General features: G+C 58.2%; 1 protein-coding gene across 4 annotated transcripts; it reads left to right on the forward strand.

Annotated features, from left to right (window-relative positions):
- Positions 1 to 548: 548 nt before the first annotated feature.
- Positions 549 to 13141, forward strand: LOC120370515. 4 transcript variants are annotated; one of them, XM_039485348.1, is made up of 4 exons: positions 549 to 708; positions 833 to 1179; positions 3284 to 3427; positions 11691 to 13141. In XM_039485348.1, the coding sequence occupies exons 3-4, from the start codon at positions 3409 to 3411 to the stop codon at positions 12947 to 12949; spliced, it is 1278 nt and encodes a 425-aa protein (XP_039341282.1). In that variant the 5' UTR covers positions 549 to 708; positions 833 to 1179; positions 3284 to 3408; the 3' UTR covers positions 12950 to 13141. The 4 variants fall into 4 exon arrangements, with proteins under 4 accessions (XP_039341282.1, XP_039341283.1, XP_039341284.1 ...); XM_039485349.1 differs by lacking the exon at positions 833 to 1179 and adding an exon at positions 2346 to 2579; XM_039485350.1 differs by lacking the exon at positions 833 to 1179 and adding an exon at positions 2419 to 2579.
- Positions 13142 to 16211: the final 3070 nt, after the last annotated feature.

Raw genomic sequence — 16211 nt, forward strand, 5'->3', positions numbered from 1 at the left:
TGTGTTGTCAAGGAGGTCAGACGGGATGATCCGAATGGTCCCTTCTGGCCTTAAACTCCAGGAATACCCAGGATCTGGAGTCCCAGCCAGGCTCTAACCACTCGGCCGCGTTTTCAGGGCTGTGAGGAAGGCCTCTCTGCTTCCAGCACTGAGTATTGCATAGCAAAAGCCGTCCATCGGCAGCCCTTGTCTGGTCCCCTTCTCCATAATATCGGAGCCCCCGGGAGGGAGGGCAGGGCTATGACCTCGTTGTACAGATGGAGAACAGAGACTAAGGGACATCCCCTGGGTCACACAGGGAGACTGTAGCAGAGCAGGGACTTGAAACCAGGTTTCCTACACTAGTGCCCTACCTAATGCACCACCCTTCCTCTCTGCACCCTCTTCCTGTAACCTTCAAACGCCCGCTCCCTGCATCACACCCAATAAGGAACTGGGGCTGTTTCTGTTTCACCCGCCCTGAAATCCCCAGTCAAGAGAACGCTCGCTCGGCCTTTGGTTGCTATGGAGTTTGTTTTGTTTGCTGCCTGCTGCAGACAGAACCCGGCTGCCTTTTCGCAAGGCCTGTTGCTCATCTGCTACCATCAGCTCTTGCTGCTGACCCACCTGAGCTCACGAGGCGATAGAGCGGATGTGTCGGCAGTGTCTCGTGGGGACAGTCACGGGGTCATTCAGGCAACGGGAAGAGAAGTAACACTGGACAGGCAGGTGGGGTCTAGTTACAGTAATGAAACCCAGTCACTTTTCAAACATGAGTTAAAAGCTGTTTCAAGACCAGGGTCTCCCTGCCAATATCTGCAGTTTGACAACCACATTTTCCTGTTTTTTAAAGGTGTTTTTCTCTCCCTCCCTGCTGTGAAACAGAACCATGCAGACAAGACGGGAAACTGACAAATCACCTGCCTCTGCAAAGGAAACCGTGAAACTGATTAGACCCAACATGTAGCCAGTGCACAAAGCTAACGCACTGGAGAACTGAGAGATTCTGCCCCCCTTCCCCAATCTCTTTCAGTTATAGTGATCTTAGCTGTCACTTGTAACAGCAGTAAGGGGGAAGCCATGGGCCATGGCCCCACTGCGATAGGTGGTGCACACACAGAACAAAATCTCCAGGCACTGCACCTTTTTAATGGTCACATTCCTTTAATCGTAAAAAGCTCAAAAGACGAACAAACCAGTGTAAGTGCTAAATACTATTACACTTGCAGGGGTACCTCACATACGTCAAATAAATAAACCCTTTAAAATATTGGCCCCTAGCTACTTTTGTCTTAAATGATGAGCCATAACAACCTCTTAGCACAGTTTATTCCAGGCATGTACTGTGATCTCTGGAATGCTTATAGGTGCTTAGGAGGCAGAGCGCTTGGAGAAAAGGCCGCAGGAGCATTCAGCTCACACCAAGCCTCCTCAGGCTTCTGGAAACATTTAGCTTGCACTGAGCCTGCTCAGACACAGATCTCATGCTAGACCGGGTCTCCACTTAAAGTTTTGCCGGCATGTAGTGCTGGTTGGGTACCATTGTTTTTATGACGTAGCTGGGCTGGCAAAAGCCCTCGTGTAGATGCAGTTATACTGGCAAAAACCCGCTTTTGTCTGATTTCAAACTGGGATGAGCTGTGCCGACAAAAGCTCCTTTTTGCTAGTATAACTGTGTCTACACTAGCAGGATTTGGAAGGTGCAGATAAGGCCTGTGAGTACAGTCAGACCCACACCAGTATTATACGGGCTCCATCACACACTCACTCCCCTGCTAGTCAACTGAGGTCTGATTCCCTCCAGTCTTGCACAGTCACTTACATATGTGCAAAGTGGGTGTCAAACGCTCCTGGTTTGATGCACAAGCTTTGCACAGGTTTAAAGGATGGTTTAAAGGTTCAGGGCGCTGGGGCACCCTGAGCCTCGGTTTACCTAGCTGTACAGTCATTTTTATCTGCCTCCACCCAGAGTCATGGTGGGAATCAACATTTTATTACTTGCTGGAGCAAGGATTTATTCGTTATTACGTATTAATAATCTTCCTTATTGTTCTGCTTTGTTTCCTCAACCTGGAGCACTTTTACCTCTCCAGTTCCAAGTGCCCCTGGGCTTTTGCTTGTACTAGGAAAAAGCACAGTCACAATAGACACAACGGGAGGGAAGAATCTTTGATCTATTTGGCCCCGATCCTGCAAGCGTTTACATTCACGTTTAACTTTCCCCACAGGAGTTAGGCCCAGATCCTCACAAGGATTTAGATGCCTAACTCTCTTCGCTCAGCACCGAAATACCACTGAGGCCTTAGTCCCACTGAACTCAACAGAAATACTCGTGTGCACCAAGTTAAGCAAGTGGGTGTTTGCAGGATCAGGGCCACAGACAGAAGGACACCCCTTGGGTCAGCAGCCAGTTAGATCCCAACCCCCTGCATTTCCCAGAACCAGGAATGGAGGGAACTAGAGATGGAGAACCCCCCTCGGAGCTCCTCCTGGCCCTACAGCGCAATTCCAAGTGCTCTGTCCAGCTGGTCTATCCCAAGTGATGGGGGCCCAGCCAGGCCCTCCCCCAGGGCCGCGACTGCCACACCCCAGAGCTCAGCGTAAGTTCCCCTGCTCAGTTCCCCTCTCCCCCATTGTTCCTAGTTACGGCCCTTTGCACAGGAGCACCAGTGTACACAGAGATGGCAGCAGGGCCCCAGGGGTTAATTAGCCTCCCCAGGGCAGATTCTCTCCAGGGCTCCGGTTTTTTACACCCCCCGCCCCCAGTCACGGAGTTGTGCACGTTGCCTGGGCTGGTGTCCCCAAGCTCTGGGTGGGTGGGTTCCCACTGAAGGTGAAATAGACCCACAGAGACACCCACAGGGGGTGGGGGACTTCAGCCGGGTGCCTAGCAGGGCCGTGGGTGCTGGAGGGAGAGAGGCTGGAGAGTTGGGGGGCTAGAGGCTGAAGCTGAGGAATTCCCGCGGAGGTTGGGGGCTGGAAGAGGAGAATGCTGGGGGCTGGGAAGAAAGAAGGTGCAGGATATTGGGGGGACTGAAAAAGGAGGGTGGTGGGGCTGTGGATTAGGGACGGGGCTGGGGAATCAGAGGAAGAGTGCATACTGGGGGGGCTGGAAAAGGGGGTGCTGGGGGATGAGGGGTGGATATGGGGAGGCTGGATGGGAGAAGGGGCTGGAGAGAAGGGGAGTGCGGGGGGAGGCTGGGAAGGGGAAGGGGAGTGCGGAGAAGGGGTCCAGGGGACTAGCTCTGGGGCACCGGCCCGGGAAATCCCGGAGGGCGGGGAGTTACTTGCCTCTGTTCCGCAGGCGGCCCGAGCCCAGGCGGAGCCACACCCCGGGAGGGCCGGCCCGAGCGAGCGCGGAGCGCAGCCCGGCATGGACACCTGAGACGGGGCCCCGCCGCTCGGCTCCCGGAGAGCCCCCGCGGGAGGATGGGACCCGCCGCGGGAGGTGAGTGAGGGCCGCCCGGGGGCTCTGTCCCGGGACCGGGGTCCGCCTCCCTCCAGCCCCTCTGCGCCGCCCGCCCCGTCGCCCCCGGCTGCCCGGGGACTGCGCGCCCCCCTGGGCTCCGCGGGCGCGGAGCGGCGCGGACTGACCCGGCCCTGGCCCGCTGCCGGGGAGCGGGTGCGCTCGGGCTTGGCTGGGTCCGTGATCCGGGCTTGCCAGGGACAGGGGCCTGCGCGTTCCCTGGGCTCCATTCACAGGGGCCGCCTGGTCCCTCCAGCAGCCCGGCGCGGAGCCCCCTCTCCCCCGTGCCACCCTGGCCGGGACTCCGCTCCCCCGGCCAAAGCCGGGCACCAGCTGCCTTCTCAGCGCGGCCCTGCCTGGGGAGCTTGGGCTGGGTGTCCCGGCGCTTGGGCTGGTGACTCAATAGGGGGCGCTCGTCCTCCGGGGTCAATGCCGGCTTCAGGGCCCCAGTCTAGCCGGGGCGGGGGGGTATTTTGCTGCTAGGGAGGAGATGGAAAAAAATCCTTCCTGATCATCAGCAGGGTTTAATTTGTGCCAGGGCCTGGCGGGTCGGAGCCCCGGCACCTCCGGGCCTGGCAGGTCAGAGCCCCGGCACCTCCGGGCCTGCCACATGAGTTATGAAAATAAAAAAATGGCTTGAGCCCCAGCACCTCTTTCATTACAAGTTAAGCACCATTCCCACTTCTGCCGCTGACTCATTTTGTAACTTTGAGCGAGTCTCCGTAACTGTTAATTTCCTACGTCACAGGCGGATTTGAAGCTACATTCGGGAATGTTTGTAAAGTGCCTTGAGACCCTTGGGTGGAAGGTGCTGGCGATGTGCAAAGTGCATCGTTGCTGAAAAGGGATGTAGGACTTTGGGGCTGCAAGAACGTAGCCGTCAGAGGCCAAGATTTTCAAAAGTGGCTAGTGATTTTGGGGGCCCAACCTGAAACACTTCAGGGGGCCTATTTAGAGTGACCAGACAGCAAATGTCAAAAATCGGGACAGGGGATGGGGGGGTAATAGGAACCTATATAAGAAAAAGACCCAAAAATCAGGACTGTCCCTATAAAATCCGGACATCTGGTCACCCTAGGCCTAATTCTCAGGAAGTGCTGAGCACCCCCTTGTGAAAAACTGGCCTCTTCAAAAGAAATTGCAAGTTTGGCTGCCCAAATCACTAGTCCAGCAGTTCCCAAAGTGTGCCACCAGCAGATGGGGTGGCGGTGACCCCTCATGTATGTAGGATGCCATTTTGTGACCTCGCACGCACCATCCATGTGAGACCACAGTGCACGGAGGAGACCATTCTGCTCTACAAAATGGCGCCCTCCGTGCTGTCTGGGGTCTTGGGAGGAAATAATGAATTACAACAGGGTCGTGCTGGTAAAAAGTCTGGGCTGGCCTTACGGGTGGGTGACTGCCCAGGGCACTGTGGTCAAGAGGCAAGAAATAGGGCAGGCCTGGGGACCGAGGCCGCAGAAAGAAGCTCGGGGCAATGTGCGGGGAAGGCAGCAGAGCCTGGGGGCGATGGGGAGCCCAGGGAGCCAGCAGGGGCCGGGGAGCCGGAGAGCCAGGGGCACCATTTCCCCTAAGGCCGGCTCTGAACCCCTGGCCTGGTCACTGCTGAAAATCTTGCCCAGTGTCTGTGAAATCTGACTCCAACCGGGTGACAGCCTTAATGATTTTTCATATATACCCATGCACGAGTCGGGCAAACGCTGCTCTCAGTTACTCTGGTGCAAACCCAGGATCCGTGTATTCTCTAGAGCCCTTGTGACAATGGCTGTGTGTCTGGGCGGGGAGGGGATGCAGTGAAAAGTAAGTGCAAAAAGTGCTTTCCTCAGCTCGGAGACCAGGCCCCCCGGGATCGGAGAGAGGAGCAGCAGCGCAGCATGCTGTAACCAGCCAAGGGGAACGGACTGCGGAAGGGGCCAGTTCTGCAGTTGCACATAGCGAGTGGGAGTTCCAGTTGGTGCTTTAGAGGCAGGAGGGAAGGTACCATGAGTTGGCTCCTCTCCCCCTGCTCTGGCCATGCTGGCTGGCTGCGTCAGGGAGCGGTGGCACACAGCCCCATACGGGGCCTACAGAGCCAGAAGGGACCGTGAACAGAGCAGGAGTTGTGCTGATCACCATGAGCTGGGGTCCAGCTGCACTGGGGTTGGATACCCCGTTGCTGCTGCACTCTTCCCTGCTGTGTCAGCGAGCTGCTTGTAGCTGCTGCCATCCACGACCCTGCTGGGTGTGTGTGCCACTCTGTGCCACGCATAGGGGGAAGAGTTGAATTGGCAGGGGTGTCACTGGGCTCTAGCAGAGGGGATAGCACTTCCAGGCTTCTCATGGGCAGGGCTCAGAGAGGAACCAAAACTAGGTGTGGGGACTCGGTGAAAGCTGCTGAGCAGGCTGAGCTGCTGCTCGGCATCACAGAAGATCGGGTGAGGGCCGCCCAGATGGTCTGACCAGATCCTCAGTAACAAGCACCTTTCGCCCGTCCCTTTCCCTGCGATATCCGGTTCATTCTAAAGCCTTCCTTCAGGAGGTCTGCTTTGTATCACCAGTGGAACGAGTTTGGAGGCCTCAGCCGAGCAATTCATGGGGGGAAACAGCTCCCCCGCCGTGTAACGCAGTCTCCCTCGAGTGAATTGGGGATGGGGGGATGTGAGTTAAGGCTGAAGTTTGTTGGCGGTAACTGCTTGGAAAGCTGCAGCGGCAGCCTTGCCATTTGTTTGGGACAGTCACAGAAAACCAATGTTTCTAGGCGGGGCCGGTGCGCAGTTGGCATCCCAGGGGCCAGGCTTGGATCTGTCAGCTGAGCGGGGTGACCAGTCCACTGCCGGCACAGTGTCCCGTTCAGGTGATCAAAGCCAGTGCTTGGCCCTGGGCCGTTGCCAGGGGACAGGCCTCGCCAAAGCACAGCAGTGTCACTATCGCAAACAGAAAGGGACCTGCCTCGTGGCTGAGAGGGATTCCAGCGCTGCCGCTGGCTCTCCCCTCCCCTCCCCTCCCCTCCCGGGAAAGCTCCTCACCTTGAAAAGCTGCTAACAGGCCGCCCGGGGCCCCCCGTTTCCTGGGAGAGCCTCAGTTTTGACAGATTTGTACCACAGCCTGCTAGATCCAGCCCAGAGAGGATGAGAGCAGCGCTGGGCCATGGGGCCTGGTTCTCTTACGGGGCAGGACAGGGCAGGGAAACACACCAGGAAGGCAGCTCAGGGGCACATCCCCACAGCTGCTTTCAGTGTGAATTTCCTGCCTGTGAAAGCGGCTCCGCTGGCAGCCCGGGGCTCTCGGTGTATCCATGGCCAGGTACAGCCAGGGCATCGGCAGTGGGCTCCCGCCAGCCGCGACAGCGTCGGTCACTCTCCTTGGCCTTTTGCTGGGGCTACCAGCGCGGGGTGGGGGCATTATTGCCAATTGGCTTGTGCTGGATTGGAACAAGCCACCTAGTGGTGAAAGACCCCTGGGGCCCCCGGCCTAAGTCCCATGTCCCCCAGCCTCGGGCTCGACTGGAGTTGGAGGTGAAGGTCTCTGCATCCCATCCTGGTCCCCTGAGCCATCCACCCGCCCAGGCACACACACAAACGCACACCCCTCGTGCACACTGCCTCTTAATTAGCAGAGGGAAAAGTTGCTGAGTAACACACGATCCCTTGTGAGACCCCCTCACAAGAGTCCTTCCCACAGCCGGGACCAGAGCCCCGTTTTCCCACGTCGAACGACCGAGCACTCGCCACCCCGGCTTCCAGAACGGGCCTGCTGAGGGTTTAAGCCATAAGAGGTTCTTGGTTAAAAACTAGGCCTGGTCTTTAAGGAGAGCAGGGCGGGGAGGTAAAGCCGACTCATGGGCAGTGGCCAGGAAGGGCCCAGGGAGTGTCTGGCTGAGCAGCAGTTCCGCTGGGGATGGTGTGGCTGATAAGCAGAGATTGTTCATTGTTCCACCCCTGCTCAGACCAGCTGACGGTAACCGGAACACGGGCCAAAGTGCTGCCGTTTCCTGCCCCGCACAATGGCAGGGAACGGAGCCCGGGGCCCTGTAATGTCTCCAGCATACAGTATTATTCCAATGCATGGTACCGTAGCACCTAGGACTGGGACTCCATGGTGCTAGGAGCTGTACAGACGCAGAGCAAAGGGACGGCCCCTGCCCCAGAGAGCGTACAGTGTAAGACAAGAGACATCAGGTGGGGTTCAAGGGAACAAAGGAAACACTGGCCAGTGTGACAGGCAGGGCTCCCTGCACACCAGCGAATTAGCTGTCGTCCGGAGGCATCATGGCAATGATGAGCTGGGAGGGATCTAAAGGGGGAGAATGAGTTTGTTTTGCAGATGTTCCCAGGGAGCTCCTCCTAAGCACGGGGTGGGGGGGCAGCCTGGGGGAAATCCCAGGTCCTCATTTGAACGCTAGCTTGTATGGGCTGGAGACACAGGCCGGGGTGTGTAGCAGAGACATTCTGTGTGGACCTGCCGTCATCCCTCCGCCAGTTGTGCCTTGGGGCGGCCAGGGTCTCTGAGCCTTGCCATAAGGAGGCGTCATGGCAGAGAGTCAAGGGGGAGGGAATGAGAACTGAGGGAGGGGCAACGCGAGAAGAGAAGCGCTGGGAGCGGACGGAGAGAAAGAAGGGGTGGGGGTGGGGGCAGAGGCAGGTGCGGAACCAGGACCGCCAGGTAGAATCACCGTCCCACCAGCCTAGGGAGTCATGGATTTGGGGGTGACGTAGTGGGGTCTCTGGTAACCCCACTGCTGAGGGCCATCCCGGTGTGGCCTGGCGGAGAGAGAGCCGGGGAGAGAGGAAACAGCGACCGTGGCTTGGGGCTCGTGTTACCTTCAGCACCGCAGCTGTGGCGGGTCTTTGTCTGCAGCCCTCGGACTGACACCCTGGCCCCAGCTGTGCTGCTGGCTCCGGAGAATGAGCGGATGCGCCGCAGGTCCTGCTGCCTGGGGCTTTGATTCCCAAGGCTCTCCCTCCTCGCCCTCCAGCCGTTCGGCTCCTGAGCCTTTCCTGCATCTCGGGCATTCAGACACCTCCCTCGGCACATTCTCCCCCAGAGCCCAGCCTGACAGCCCAGGGAACTGAAGACCTGCTTCTCCCCAGGACATGGGTAGCGACAGGAGGAGCTTTCCACACCCCCCCCTTTGCCAGCCAACCTCAGCCCTGACCCGAGGCTCCTGGGCACTGGACTAACACCCAGCAACCTGTTCTGCCCAAGCTGCTGACCAGGCACCAGGAGGTACCAATGCCCAGGTGCTGGTGTCTGGGCAGGATTGATTGGAGCTGGAGGTGGAATCCTGAGTCACCCAAGCCCCCCGAATGCTTCCTCAGTAAACGTCTGACCCTTAAATGGGGAAACAGGCCAGGGCACGGGCCTCCCTAGCCCCACAGCCGTCGCAGTGCACCAGTGGACTGACTAGGTGTCGCCGGTTACTCCAGACGAGGGGACCCAAGCAGAGCCCATATAACTCCAAGCACTGCATACAGCCGCCTCCTGGGTGGCTCGAACCCACTCTCCGGCAGAGACCTGTGGGACTGACCTTTTCTTACCCTGCCACAAGGCTTGCATAGCTTGTCACGCCAGTAAAGCGTCGCTGAATTGATTTGTCCTGCATAAAGCCTGGCATCTAGATTTCAACACCCGCTACCCCCGCTGCACTGCCGTGGCCCATCAGTACAAAGTCCTGCCCACTGAGTTGGCCGTTTGTCCGTAGCAGGGCGTTCTGGGATAGCTGGGATCCTAGCAGGCCGTGGGGTGGAAGAGAAGGTAGGGTCAGACCTGTCTGCAGTGTTCTCCGTCCCAGGATATTGGAGATTCAAGAGGGGTGAGGTCATTTCTTTCAAGGGACCAACTGCCTGGTAAGAGGGACAAGCTTTCGAGCTTACCCAGAGCTCTTCTCTGGGTCACTGAGGTCCGACCTGTCAGACTGGAGTCCTGGGTGGCCTTTCGTTATACGAGTTTGTTAATTTCTCTGGTCCTGTTGTTGCACATGCAGACAGTGTGACGTCACCTCCGGAGGAGAGGTCACCTGTTCCAGATCCCTGCCCCTACGCCCTCGCTCCTGCATGCTGGGGTGCAGGGACCCCCAATCCAGGATATTCTTAGGGTGCAGACCCCTCTGTGCAGTTCTCCATATTGTGCCCCTGGCTCTGCACAGCAGGATCGCACTGATTCCACTGTATCGAAGGCCCTCTGCACCAAAGGAAGGGAAGCGGGATTTGCCCCCGTAGGCTGCGTGGGGAAGCCCTGCCTGGCTGTCCTTCAGAGAAGTGGCTGTGCTGTATGGAAGTATCCCAGAGAGACGCCTCCAACCACCGGTGTGAACGGAAGGGTCTCAGGCCAGCTGGTTCCCTGAAAGAATGGCCATAGCCGTGGGAAGGCGTTTATGCGGCTGCTAGAAGAGGAACAGGCAGATAGCTGGGGCTCTGGATCTTCTGGAGAGGATAGTGGACGGCATCAAGTCTGAAATCCCTAGACTCCTTGAAACCACAGGTTTCTCTCCCAGCAGGATCTAACTCAGCCTGGCATCTTTCTGCAATTTACTGTGTGTGTGTGGATGAGCCCTTTGAGTCCATGGTCCTGTCGGAGCAGTGTAGACGCCGACGACCCCAGACCACTGGTCCTAGGAATCTGGATCACTCATTGGCCAAGTATTGCAGGGCCATGGGTATCCAGTCAATCTCTGTGCCCTAGGGAGGGTGATTCTCACACGCTGCCTTTGTGGTTTGAACAACACACGCCCCTTTCCAGTACGAGAGCCCAGCCGTTACCTGGGGAACTGCTCTCCTCTGGAGCAGGTGTAATCAGGGTGTTCCCCAGTGCTCCTGAGCGCAGAGCTGATTACCTGGTGCAGGTAACTCTTTGCAGAGCAGCAGGATCTGGCCAGGTCAGAGGCAAGGCTCCTACCCGTGTTTGTTTGTGCCAGGGCTGGGCTGCTTCAGAAACTGTATTAGACGCTTGACATCAGCTGCCTGCCAGAACCAGCCCGGGTCTCATGCTCAGTCAGAGGGAGGTTTTAGATGGCCACAGCATGCTGGGGGCAGGTGGTTTCATTCTTGGGAAGGGGCTAAAGCGGGTGGGTGAATTTAGTTAGTAGCTGAAAAAGGAAAGTCCCTCCCAATCAGCCAGTTCCCCCTCACCTCTTCCCCCCTTTCATGCCAGATGCACCTGGGAGATGCTAGTGGGTCACAGGTATTTAGGGCTCAGAAGAAGGACAGGGGGTCACCCCAACCCTTTCCTCTCCCCTGCTGCAGGATGCTTTAATGTGAGATGCTAAAGGTGACACAATTTGGAAGATGTGACCAATAGTGTATCCCTCAAATTATCTGTAAGTAGCGATAGTGGCTAAACATGCATTGCCAATAGCGGGCGGTGTGCTGCTGGGAGGGTGCCATCTTTCCAATGACATGTACAAAGGAGGCGCTGAACAGTCATTGTTGTTAAAGATCCCATGGCACATTTCAGCACAGCAGCAGGGTGGGTGGGCCTTTGCTAAGTTCTCATCTGGGTACCTGCACACTGTTTCCCTGTATTTCAGTTAGGATAGGAGTCTTTCTCACCTCCTAGCTTAAGTTGCTTTGCAGAATTGCTGTACGGTGTGGGGTTCCACCCCAGAGACAACTACATTCCAGGGCTGGGTGAAGTGAACCTTGTACAGATCAAGTTTGGAAAGTTTTTGAAGGGAGAATCTATTCTCCAATAGTTAAATTGATCCATTAAATGCCAACCTGAGCCTGAGAAGGAGCCAGAATTTGCCAATGTACATTGCCAAAGAGCCACAGTAATACGTCAGCAGCCCCCCCCCATCAGCTCCCCCCTCTTCCCTCGCCTCCCATCCACTGGCAGCCCCGCCAATCAGCGCCTCCCTTTCCCTCCCCGCACCTCCCAATCAGCTGTTTTGGGGCGTGCAGGAGGCTCTGGGGGGAGGAGCGAGGGCACGGCAGGCTCAGGGGAGGGGGCAGGAAGGGGTGGAGTGGGGGCAGGGCCTGTGGCAGACCCAGGGGTTGAGCAGTGAGCACCCCCCGGCACACTGGTAAGTTGACACCTGTAGCTCCAGCCCCGCAGTCGGTGCCTGTACAAGGAGCCGCATGTTAACTTCTGAAGAGCCGCATGTGGCTCCGGAGCACCAGGTTGGCCGCCCCGGCATTAAACGGGTCGACCTGCAGGCTTACTCAGTGATCGGTGTTTGCTGTACAAGAAATGTTGTGAGTTAGTTACAGACCTCTTTGTACTCAGAAGAAATCACTAACCTGCTTTCCTCTCCTCTTTGCTGTAGGTCGCGAGCTGTGGGCATTCATACTCTGGGCTTGGCTGTTGCTTGCCACGCGATTTGCTCTAGGAACTGTGGAAGAAGCCTGCAACTGCAGTACACCCATGGCCTTCTCTGAGCTTCAGGCAGCTCCAGCCCTCCAGACATGCTGCTTGAACTTCACCGGGACTGAAATTGACTCCCTGGACTGGAGCCTCTTTGGTGGAGTAACAGGCCTGAGAGAGCTATACCTCTCGCACTGCGGCGTGTTGGACATTGTCAATGCATCCGCTGCGCCCGTCATGCTGGAGATCTTGCACTTGGATCACAATCAGTTGGAAAAGCTTCCAGAAAGTTTCCTAGAAGATGCCCCGCGATTGAGGGTCCTTCGTTTGGACAGCAACAAGCTTCGCAAGCTGCCCAAATCCTTCCTGAGAGCTTCCACTCAAATCCAAGAGATTAACCTTGGCTTCAATGACTTGGCCTCCCTTCCCTCCGGTGTCTTTAAGCCCTCTCTCACCAGGCTCAGCCTCACCAACAATAGCTGGGATTGCACCTGCGCCTTGTTCGGTGGCCTGGAGAAGTATCCCCGAGAGCCATCCAGCGGGGCCATGCAGGGCCCTGCCGTGGTGTGCAGCACCCCAGAGCGTTACCGCAGCATGGACATCCGAGATATCCGTAAGCAGGAGCTCTGCCGGGCACACAGCTTGACTGCCCTCTTCATCTGCCTGCCCCTGGTGGTCATTTTAGCCCTGGTCGCCTGGTGCTTTTGCAGGCAGAAGAGAAAGACGGGCTACACCCTCAGCCGCAGGCCGGAGTGCCACCTGGCCACGGTGGAGAGGAACGGTGCCAAGGGGCTGGCAGAGCCTCACCACTACATCCAGTGTGAGCTGCCCACTGCCCCCACCGAGAGCGAGAAGAACATGCTGCTGAGGAACCAGATCCTGCTGAAGCCCTCCACCGCCCTGCTGGGGAGCAACAGGGACCTCTACGAAGAGGTGGAGATCAAGCTGGGGGCCTTGGACAATTCCTTTGTGCTGGTCAACGAAGGGAGCCTCAGCCAGGAGACGGGCCCCGAGGGGGCACCGCCGGTGGCGGCAGCAGCACAGGAGCTGGGGGGCAGCGACCCGGAAGCGGAGACGGTGAGCGTGACGGACGTGCTGAAGGACTCGGTGGACCGAGAGAAGCTCTACATGAGCCAGGCGGTGGATTATTACAACCTGGTGCCTGCCATTGAGCTGGAGGACTCCGACCACCAGGAGTACGAGAACATTGACCTGCACTGAGGCTTGGCGAGTGAGGGGTGTCCTGGGAACCTGGGGCCGTATCCTGCCCTTGCTGACACCCAGTGCGCTCCCGGGGGTGGGAGAGGGTGGGAGCTAGTGCAGGATGCAGTTGGAGGGCAGTGAATGGATAGCTTGTCACTCAAACAACCGTTGTCATGTCGATCCATTGGACTGGAGCGAGAGCAATTGTACATGAGGTATAAATGTCTGAAAATGACTTAGGCTGGCTCATTGCAGAGCGGGACGTGCTGCCTTCCGAATTCCCCCCCCCCCCTTTGCCTGTCACGGTCCAGTCTTCCCACACACTCCCACCAGGGGAGTGTATAACACTGTCTGTCCCAAATGTGGAGCCTGAGTCTCAGCACCCCATCATAGGCTCCCTCGGCTGCCCACAACTGGCAGTCAGGGCCAGCCGTCCTTAGCAGGGCTTCGTGCTGCTCCGTGAATGCCCTGGAAAACTATCCGACCCTCTCAGGTGCGGCGCGGCTCCCCTCCTCCTGACGAGGGGGTCGGCACCGTGGCAGCCGCTCCTGCCAGCCTGGGCACGCAGTGGAGGGAGCATGTCGAGGAGCCGCAGCACCTCTTGCTCCACCGCGCGCGCACCAAGCAGGGGGCACGGAGCCGTCAGCGCGACCCCGCGGGCACGAGGGAGCCGGAGACAGGTCATGGGCATGGGGAGCGGGAAGCCCTTGCCCGGCCGAGCCCCAAGAATGAGGGGGTGGCACTGATGGGTTGGGTCAGGTTTTGGTCTCCCTCAGGCTTGAAAATTAGACCCAAGCAGGCCTCTGCCAGGTTCCCACCCCTGGCCTGGGGTCTGGGTAGAGGCCAGGGCACTGGTTCTGCTCCTGCCTTCGGGGTGCAGGTCGGGAATATCTCCATCAAAGCCACAGGGGTGACTCGGCAGCAAAACCGGCATGAGTGGGAGGAGAACCAGGCCCTGGAAATCCAAGGCTGCGCTGCTGGGGACAGAGCAGGGTCACTGGGGGAAGAGGAGGGACCCAACGGTGAGGTGTCATCACAGCCCTTGCTGTCCAGAGACGGGCAGTGCTTCTCAGAGAGTCCCTGCAGGGCAGAGAGGGAACCGGCCACAGCTCCTGGTACCCCAACTCAACGGCATTAATAAAGAACAGTGCCCGGGGGCACGAGGGTGGCAGCAGACCTGAGCTCCCAGCTCCTGGCCCTTTAACATCTGGGAGGTGAGTCATTATTGTAAAATGCTGGAAAGACGCAAAGCAGGACAAGCCAGCTCCCCACTCCCCTTGGCTCAGGCTAAGGAGCTCAGGATCTGGCCCTGCGTGTGTGGTTTATGGGGCAGCCGGTCACCATGCCCACCCTGCTGCCGCAAGAGTCGCTGACATCAGCCCCACGTCCTGTGGCTCCAGGGCTCCCTAGGCCTGAGCATGGCAGGGGTGTGGGCTAGTGGCCGGAGCACAGGAGTGGGAGCCAGGAACACCACATTCTAATTCCTCTTCTGCCACTTCCTGTCTGGGGGGCTGTGGGCACATCTGCTCCTCTCTGTGCCCCTTGCTGCTCTGTGGGGTGAAGCTGACATGGCCCCCGGGGGGCTTCATTCAGCGTGCAGAGCAGTGTGACGCTGAGAAGTGCCAAGCTAAGCAGGCTTTGCAGCTGGTCGGCCCTGCTGCTGGGCCACACGGGTGTCGGCCTCAGACAAGGGCCAGATCCAGCCACAACCACCCAGTCCCCAAACCCTTGTCTGGCCTCTCTGGCTCATGCTTCCAGGGGCCCCAGTGCAGAGCTGTGTCAGGGCCGCAGGCTGTGTGGGGAGGCAGGCGGCTGGTGAGGGGCATTTTATCCTTGTTGGAGTAATGAGGATCTCCTGGTTTTCCTCCTTTGAACCCCAGCCGCATGCCCACCCCTCCTCACTGCCACTGCCTTCCTGCCAGCTGTTGGGGATGCAGTGGGATGGGATTCCCAGTGGAGCCACTCCAGGCTGCCCTGGAACCAGCCAGAGGCACGCCCAGAGCTCCTGCCCTGCCCCTGGCACTGAGCGTGGGCCGCAGGGTGCAGACCTCACCCACTGGGACAGCCATGAACCGGCCCTGCCTGCAGCCAGCTGCCATGCTGCTGGAGCCAGGGCAAGCCAGCAAAGGGGACCCCTCCCCGAGGGCCACAGGCAAAGCAGCTGAGGATGAAGCATGGTTTTATGAGCAGCCATAATAGCTTCAACCCAAAGCCAACTTTTCTTGGCGATTGACTCCACAGCTTATCTTTATGAGGCCTGTGACACTAACAGCCGCGGCCGCTGCTGGGATCCCGCCTCCTATCCCAGGGGACGTGCGGAGGAACCCCGTTCCCACTCGGGCCAGCCCACGTCGCTCTGTGCAGGGCAGCGTCTTGAGCCAGGCCAATGCCAATGCTTTCACATAAGTCCTTGTTCAGCCTCACTGGGGACAGCGTCAGCAGTGTCTGTGTATCCCTCCCACCGCTGCGGACTTCTCCTGGGCCGCCCAGCCCTGCAATGGGTGACTTGCACCCTTTGCACAGGGAAGCTGTCACCAGAGCAGGCCTGCTGTAAATAAGGGCTGTTTACCAACCTCCTCTCTGAACTGTGCTCCAGTGGGAAAGAGGAGATAGGAGCAGAGGGGTTGTAAATCATCCCCTACCCAGTGCAGGGCCAAGGCAGAGTTCAAGGGCTACGTCCACTGACCCCTGCAAGCGAAGGAAGACATGAGCATAGGCTGAACCCCAGAGTCCTTCACTCCAGCTGCCACGGCTCCTCCTTGGAAGAGTCGCTGCCGCCAGTGCAAAGAATCCGGGCACGCAAAGGCTCAAGGAGGCAGAGGATGAAATGAGACAGGGGAGGGAGCAGCAGGGCTGCCCAAAGGGCGGGTGGGGCAAGTGGGGCAATTTGCCCCAGGCCCCACAGGGGCCCCCACAAGAATATAGTATTCTATAGTATTGCAACTTTTTTTTATGGAAAGGCCCCTCAAAATTGCTTTGCCCCAGACCCCCTCAATCCTCTGGGCAGCCCTGTGGAGCAGTGGGTAGCAGGGAGTTAATTTCTTCCTTTCTCCAAGGGCACCAGGCTCTGGGAACTGAGACGTCCCAGGACGCCAGGGAAAGGAGCGGACTAGGCTGGCGTTAACCCCTTGTGGAGAGACGTACTGGCCCCAGGAAGGAATGGGGAAGTTACGGGGAACGTTTCATTAACATTCACTCAGCCTCAGCACTGGAAGGCCAAGCAGGTTCACCCGACACACCCCAAACCTGCAGCCCTCTCCTGGGGAACTGACTGGCTTCC

The sequence above is a fragment of the Mauremys reevesii genome, linkage group 8 (assembly GCF_016161935.1).
Source record: "Mauremys reevesii isolate NIE-2019 linkage group 8, ASM1616193v1, whole genome shotgun sequence".
Classification (NCBI taxonomy): Eukaryota; Metazoa; Chordata; order Testudines; family Geoemydidae; genus Mauremys; species Mauremys reevesii.

Excerpts from the sequence above, each read along its gene's own strand:
- LOC120370515 (XM_039485349.1), top strand. The coding sequence starts at position 2,522 with ATGGGGGCCCAGCCAGGCCCTCCCCCAGGGCCGCGACTGCCACACCCC. Across the intron at positions 2,580-3,283 it reads GCCACACCCCAGAGCTCAGC|GCGGCCCGAGCCCAGGCGGA; the intron begins GTAAGTTCCCCT and ends TCTGTTCCGCAG. Across the intron at positions 3,428-11,690 it reads GATGGGACCCGCCGCGGGAG|GTCGCGAGCTGTGGGCATTC; the intron begins GTGAGTGAGGGC and ends TCTTTGCTGTAG.